Source organism: Olea europaea, unplaced genomic scaffold (assembly GCF_002742605.1).
Source record: "Olea europaea var. sylvestris unplaced genomic scaffold, O_europaea_v1 scaffold1985, whole genome shotgun sequence".
Classification (NCBI taxonomy): Eukaryota; Viridiplantae; Streptophyta; class Magnoliopsida; order Lamiales; family Oleaceae; genus Olea; species Olea europaea.
The window spans coordinates 109,553-118,105 of NW_019237714.1; the positions used below are offsets into that span (position 1 = coordinate 109,553).

Below are 8,553 nucleotides of genomic sequence, written 5' to 3' on the forward strand. Positions count from 1 at the left end.
GGTATAAGCTATAAATAGATGTGAAAGGGAAGTTTGGTTGGTGTAATGCTACAAATAGCTTTGCGTCAAATTGAAGAAAGTTTAAGCGTAATCAGCGGCTATGATTGAAGGAATTAGAACTTGGATACGTAAAGGTTACCAATTTAGCCCCACTTTGATACAATTCTTTTCCCTTTATTTTTGGCATGGTGGGGGGCAGGCAATTAAGCAGAAGAAGTTGACCCCAACGGGAAGCCAACTATAATGAAACTGGTATCCAACGTAAAGGGATTAAAATGCACGATGAGTTATTCAATTTTGAGCAGAGTTGCATTCGAGCACTCGTCATGTAGATCTAGTCACTAATCATCGATAGGGTGCAATCAGGTTATCTAATTTCGATTTATTAAAAAATCTAGTCATTATATCCATTGCCTCATCAATTTAACTGTCTTTATATTTAGGGCACGATGATAATTAAAGTAATCCTATTTAACATCACCCTTGTTACATGTGATACTAAACGAAATGTAAAATTAAATGAGACGCATAACTTTACATTTGATTTAGCATGTTACATAGCGTCATCTAAATCGGTGTTAAACGATCTAATTATGTCAAATTGAAGATGAGTGATCAAAATGAAACTCCATTTAAAGCTGAGTGAGGTGCATTGCATTTATGATTTAACCCAACGTATAGGGTAAAAATTTCGGACTTTTCGGTGGGTCCCATTTGGATTCCGCAATTAAAGGGCCACAAACCATGCAAATGAAGTGGGTCCTACAGTCGCATGCATATCTCGAGCCACACGCGCGACACATGTGAATTTCCCCCTATTCCTTTAGCAAATTAACAAAATTATTGCAACTCACCGTCCTCATATTTGTGGTCTACCGGTACCAAACATTCTATGTGAGATATGATTAAAGGTAAATACAATTCGAATTAGTGATCTTTGGCAATATTAGTAACGCAAAGATGTTATTGTTTGTCTAAAGTACAAATTGAGATTTTATCAAACTCGTTAATTTACGTGAAATATCTTATTCGATAAAGAAAAATAGTCAAAAAATAATTCCTTGCGAAATTGAATCGAATGAAGAAGTTCCACAAAATTTAGATATATTGATCATAAATTTCATCTTACCAATTCATAAGTTGTCATCGTGCCAATAGGAAATGAGACAATTTCTCGGACTCAATTTTTGTATAAGAAAAACATCAATTACTTTTCTAAAACAATTGAGTAGGTTTTTAAATTGTTTGATTTCTTTCATTTAAATTGCTTCTCTTAACTATAAGTTCGTTACTTGATTATAAGTTAATTTTGATCTCAAGGTCACTTTTATCATTACAACAAGTGAAATAACATTTTTTTCCCTCTAAAATTCGAAATAGAAATAAATAACTATCTATACATGTTAAAATAATAAATTACATAGACCTTTTTATGAGGATTATGATAATTTCAGAGACATTCTCTATCCTCCCCCTCCTCCACTTTTCAAAAATTACATAAATCTTCCTTATTTCCAATTTAGCATAACGTATATCTCCCTTGATATTTTATGAAAATTACACAAACCTCTCTCATTTTAAGTTTTGAATAATGTATACCTCTTTTGAGATTTATGACAATTTCAGAGACACTTATTTCAAGTTTTTGAATAATGAATACCTCCCTTAATTACTTTTATTTCATATTTTGTGTGTGTCTTCTTTAACAATAAAATAATACTTAAAATACCTTTTAACACTTATAAATAAATCAATAAAAAGTGTGTTGTTTAGACCATCAATTCTTCATAATTATATTTATGAATACAAGCTAGAGAGATTCTACTTGTAATTTTATCTTCAATGAATATTCAGAAAATTTGATAGTCGTGAGAGACTTGCTTTCTCCTTTGAAAGTAATAAAAAACATAACATTAATACATTTTTATTCTTTTTTTACTTTAAAGAGTAGTTGGCAAGAAAAATGAATTTGTTGAATGAACGATAAAGTGAATATGCATGACATCTTAAATATTTTATTATATTTCGTGTAAAGTGGTTGATTTTTAGTCAAAGTTAAATATTTAGTATTTTATTTATATTAGAATACTATCCCGTCTTCTGATTAGAGAACTTGAATTGATCTCTACTAATTATTTTGTCATTTGTAAATTTACTTTGAGTACCTCAATTAAAGTATAAATTGGTGTATTTTTTAAAAATCAATAGTATAAACAAAACTTTATTGTTGATTTAGTTACAATGTTAAACTGATTTTTTAGATATTATATTATTATTAAAGGAATTACAAGTTGAAAGAAAGTTTGTAACGATGTCTTAGGCATTATCACTATTATTTATGCTCATATGTGAAAGAAAAATGGTTGAGAAAATTACACGTTATATAAAAACATGAAATAAGGAAAGTTAGTATAATTTTTAAAATGAAGGGACGTCCCTAAGATTGTCATAAACTTTACTATAAATACGTGTTATTCAAAACTTGAAATAATGAAAGTTTGTGTAATTTTATAAACTAAAAAATATCTTTGATAGTCATTAAAATAAAAATAAATAAAAAATTCTAAAATTCATTTTCAATTCAACCACATATCTTCAAAATAAAATATTTTGTACATTAATTTAATTTTTTTCTATTTTTGCATTACACGTTCTCAAAAAAATTTACTATCTCAAAATTCAAAAAAAAAAAGAAAGAAAAAATCAGTTTAATGATGTCAAACAAAGACTAGCGCCGGTGCTCTATAATTTTTTCCCCATTTGCCCGCCAACAACCCTTTCCCGCCAGCGGTACGGATGATTCGAAATGGAATGTAATGAAAAGTGAAGAATGTCACATCAATTGTGAATCTTGATTTCACGCGTCAACTCCTCCCATGTGCTTCCCCCTTTTCCATTTTATATCAATTTCAATTTTTGTTTCAAAATTTAGAAGGGCTAAAGTCAAACTCATTTTATTCCAAATTTCAAATTCTTTAATTATGCAAGCATGTGGGGAGTAGCCTACCAAAGCAAGACCTTCATAATTACAGCGTGCTTTTCACTTACCAGCGGCAGGCATGTTTACTACCAAATCATTTAATCGTCGCATATTGGTCCAAATTTTATTTTTATTACTTATTTTTAGCCTAATTTAACTCGATCGAATCTACTTTTCTAGCAAGCAAAGTCATCAAGAAGACATGAAAGCTACATTCAATAATTATAAAATTAATAACGAAGACATTCTCATATGAAATATCTGACCAACTATATGTGAGATTATGAGATGGTAAATTGTATTATAGAAATATACATAGTTTGTCAAAATTGTTATTACTATTTTATTCCACAACTGACACAAATATACGTAATAATGTTATTATAAGCGATAAATCCTACTTTTCATAGAATATGGAGAGTATTTCATGGACGAATTTAGTGTTGAATATTCTGTCTTCAATGTTGTTGCATTGAATTTGAAGAATACTGGAAGAAGATCAAATACAAGAAGAGGAACAAAAGTTTTATATATTTACATCGAAGGGTTTAAATACCCAAAAGGTATGAGAAAACCCCTACAATTTTTAGTGACTGAAATACCTCACATGAAAATGTGAAATAAAAGCTAGAATTGAATGACAACAATATAAATAAATCATATTAATCTGCACGTCTGATATGCAACATCGCCACACCCATAATGTTTCGATGTTCCACATCGTAGGCTCCGAGTACTTCAGATTTATATGGTGATATTTTTGAGCTTGTTGACACTACGCCTTCATCCAATCTAACTTGTATCACATCTTTATCATTGTCTTTAGGTTGACGACGATTCACCCTCCAATCTTGTCTCGTTTCTTGATTTGCTACTTCGTGTGATAATCCACTCAGTATGTCGTCAATAAGAAAATATTGACAGACTATGCAAATATATTTATGGTTTCTTCATGCTCAGCGCAGGTGAACTCATGAATATTGTCATGTTGCCACTTTGTCTCCTTGCCTTGAGGAGTCAACAAGAATGCAACACATATTAGTCTCGTATCAATGTCCGGCTCCTCATAAAAATGGGTGGACATTCTTATATTTCATCGGAATCAACCCCTAAATTTGGGATTAAAAAGAGCAAAAATAAGTGCATTGTAACTCGTCTCAACGTCAATCCAAAACTCCGTCGACGAATTACGCAGATCTAGTTTTGTAGATGCTCCTCTAGCTACTACACCCATTTGAGAAATTTCGTATAGTCCGTTGTTGGAACCCTTTGAGTGGCCAAGCAAGGGTTGGGCACCTAGGCCACCTAACCAACCCAAAATGAATTCTTGTTGAGCCATCAGATTGACAATATGTTGTCAATATAAAAATAAATAGATAAATAAAATACGAGCTCGCCAGCAAAAGTTCGGTTCGACCCTCGAACTCGTGAATGGAGGTGGGTTAGAGGTTAAACCCTAAATTAGTTGAACGACCACAAGTCAAGTAAACAAACAAATTTTCAAAATCCAACATGACATTCTTTTTTTTATTCCGAATTCAACTTCAACTAATGAGAAGAAACAAAAGGATACATTTGTGCAAAAAACAAAAACTGATACAGTTTTTTGTACTTAAACCGACACAAAGGACAACAATAGTCATATACTCTATTAAAAAAAAGGTATTTTTAAGTACATATTAATTTATTTTTTAAATGAAATATAAAGGTTAGGACGTAGCCATATAACTGTACATTAGAGCTATTCTTTTGGAAAATTACTGGTATAGGTATATTTCAATTTTTTATTTTTAAGTCCACACCTCTATTTTGATATTTTCTTCTTGGATTTGTTCTCTTTTTATATTTAATTATTTCTTGGATTTTCTCAAGTATTTTTAACTTTTACAAATTGGTGTCTTGTGCATGAGCATATTTGATTTTCTACTACTTTTATTAATTATATTATTAAACCTACAATTTGCATAGTTTGTCTTATCTCTCTTATTTTAAAGAGAAAAAAAGAAACATGAAATTAGAAAATTAGAAAGCGACTAAATTGAATTATTACAGCAGTAATTTGTTACATTCGATGTCTCGATTATGTTATAATTTAATAATTTCACATATTTTCCTTTTTCTAGATAATAATCAGAAGAAAACGTTTTAAGATAAAATAATCATACTTTAGCCAATATAATAACCTTAAACAATATTTCAATAGGAAATTTTTTTAAAAAAATCGGAATTGCATAAAACAAAATTCGAGGAGTAGAAACTTATAGAATGTCAAATGATACTTTAAACTTTGAATTTGGAACTAGGGTTGCTCCGTAGGATAGATCGCTCAAGATCTTCGATCTCTATCCAGACCGAATGAAAAAAATCTGCTAAAAATCTAATTTTAATTTCTACTAAGCAAGCGCTAAATATTATTAATATGCTTCTCATGTCTTCTCAAAAAATAAGTGGGCTTCTCTTTTACAAAATTGTGTGGGACAATTTGGCCAAATTCTTGATTAAAAAAAAAAAGCACTTTTTATAATTCAAGCACGACTTTATATGCCCCACTATTGCAACAAATAATGGGATTGTGCTCTGTGCATTGACAAAACCATTAATGTTGAATTTAGAATGGTATAATAGATTGGAAGCCATCATTCCCGGCTTAATTACGGGAAGAACGAAGTCATCGCTCGTTGTAACATGTCCACATTGCATGTACGGATTACGTACTTAATTAATGACTCGTTTATTTTGTCAAGGCCGTATTAAAAATAAATCAGTTTTATTGAAAAAAAAAAATTCTTTCATATATTAGCTCAGTGCAACAAAGAAAACTTCGTCCTCTGTTCTATTATAGAATGTTGACCACAACAGTATCTCCATAATTGATGGTTCACAACTAACATTGTGGGCCTATTTACAGATTGGTTTTGAATGAAATGGGCCGACAAAACCCAGTTTGATTGATACATTAATTCTGCGTGTTCAAACTTGAGAGTTGTTTGGGGAAATAATTCTTGAACAGCCTCAGTGACAGGCTGTGTTAGTGTCTGTCTGTTTTTCTAAATACCAATGAAAATGTGACAAGTGTAAATTTATTTTAATTAATGTCATTGAACCTGTTTGTGTAACAAAATTTTAATTCACAAAATTTGGGACCCATTTCAGGGGTCACCGAATTAGTCCTATTAATATATATATATTTTTTTTAAATTTTAAATATAATCCAAAAGTTTGTGGATATAATTTTCTCTCCATCCTCGTGTTTGGGTCAAATTTGGTAGGATTAGACCTGCTTAAGAAAATTGGTATATTGATCAATTTGGATTTTGAAATCATCTGCTCTGTACTCAACTCAAGTAAATAAATGATTTAAAAGGAGTCACGATTAGAAACTTTTATAAAATTTCCGTGACGCAAGAGATAACTTCTAGGTCGGGATTTATTCGTCTGGTTTATATTTCACTCTTAACTGCTACAATTTTACATGTAAATTCAAAATTTTTTTCCTATTTTTTAACAATACCTTTTTCAAAAATTCACCGTTACAAAGTATATTTCTCTAAAAAACGGGTCTCAAACAAACACTAATCTAGTGAAAAATGCAGACGCCTCCCAAGTGCAAGACAAAATCATTTCTTATAAAAAGTTTAACGAGTTCTTGGCTGTGAAGTCTAAAACTATCCATATTGAAAAACTTCATTTGAAATCGTCATAATTAAGCAATTATAAATTATGCAGGCAAGCAATAAGCATATATATAGTATAACCTCTATAAATGAAGATAGATGGGATAACGTAAATCTATTAATTAAAAGAGGTATTAGTTTATCCCTAAATTAATAATATATTAATTTCTAGAGTATATTTATGATTCAACATACATGCATTAACCAGTTACATATTAATGGTATTCTACTAAAATAATCAAGTAATCAACTAAATAAACATTAATCAACTAAAAATAACCAAAAATTTAAATACAGTGTACCTGTCTATTTATTCAAATAAAATTCATTGTTGACTCAAAAATCGGGCGACTTAAACTATCACTTAAATATCTCGATTTATCGAAGGTTTTCCATTTTTAGAATTTACACATTTTTTGTTTGATTTGTCTTATAAAAAATTATTTCTGTAACTAAGATCATTAAAAAAAAAAACAAAAACAAAAACAATCAAGGACTGTGAACACTTTTTTTTTTTAAAGTTGTTTTTAATATTAGTTATTTATACGTTAAAAAATGCTAATTCTTAAAAAGCAAAGTTATTTCATGTTTGAAAAACTTTTAAGCAAAAAAGTTACTACTTATTTTTGGCTTTGATTAATAAACAACTGCAACTGTTTTCTCTGTTCGTCGTTTGTTTAGATTTTTTTTTTTTTTTTTATCGCATTTTAGTTTCTTGCTTTTCTTTATGAATAATGCTATTTGTAGTCACTTATTATGCAAGTTGCCCTACGTGGCATACAGATTAGTAATTTAAGGGTATCGTTATTTCCATCTACACTTTTTATATATACATCTACTTTTAAAAATAAATTTTTATTATATTTTAAATCCTATGTAAATTTACTTAAATAGACATAAATAGAATTAAAAAAAATACATAACTCTAAATTGATCCACTAATTTTTATTTCCATTAAATTATCCTAAATCTTTTTTTATTCTTTTAGAATTTGTGTTTAACTAGAATCATTTATTATCCATTAAAAGAACATTATCTAAGCTCGTAAGAAGTCGTGCTAAACCACCTAGCAAGATGGTGGCTTATGCACTCTAAATCCAACAAAAAGGAATCTAAATCTTGAATCTTTTAATAGACGTTCCATTAAATCAATCAAGAACTATGTTATTAGTTCGTACACAGATCTTTGACTCATCATTTTCCTAAAATAAAATAAATTCTAGCTAATGGCATTTTTTTCAGCAATATCAGAAAATATTGCAACAATAAAAAGCAAATCAATAATAGAAAAAGGGATCTAGACAGAAGTTTTAAATTTATAAGTGGAACATTTCAATAAGAAATGGAAAGAAAACAATAGTAAAATCAGTACAAAAGCATACTCGAAGGAAAATATATTCAAACTAACAACATTATTTTAATGATTTTCAGCTATATTAAGGTGGGGAAAAAAGATATTATGATTGAGTTTTAACTAACCCTTTCTAGCTTCCACATTCTCCTCGCAGGAATCAAAGACCTATACAAAACCTTGAGGTTAATTTTATTCAACTAATGGAAGGAAAATGAAAAAGAAACATAAAAGTTCAGATGAGTTAGCCTTCGATTTCAACTTGTAATTTCTCAATAGTAAAATATGTGTCAAATGTACACATTTTATAATTTTGGAAAATTGCATTGCTACCACAAGATTTTAAACAAATTAAGCTGAAAGATGAAAATCTAATGCAATGACATATCACAGATTAATACTAGAAGTGGGAAAAAGAAGATGAAATTCTTGAGCTGAATACATAGCAGAGCATTAGATACAAACGAATGGCTGAGTTTAAAGGTGACATACATTTGACCGTGGCTGGAAAAATAACAACAATTCATCCCTGATAAATAATGGTTTGC

The 8,553-nt window shown here is 29.5% G+C and overlaps 1 protein-coding gene across 1 annotated transcript in view; it reads right to left on the reverse strand.

Annotated features, from left to right (window-relative positions):
- Window positions 1-7,962: 7,962 nt before the first annotated feature.
- Window positions 7,963-8,553, reverse strand: part of LOC111379408 (sarcoplasmic reticulum histidine-rich calcium-binding protein-like) — an 8,976-nt gene continuing 8,385 nt past the window's right edge. The window contains exon 3 of the mRNA XM_023002765.1: window positions 7,963-8,173. Within this exon, the coding sequence (XP_022858533.1) occupies window positions 8,129-8,173 (45 nt within the window). The 3' untranslated portion in view covers window positions 7,963-8,128. The remainder of the gene's footprint in view (window positions 8,174-8,553) is intronic.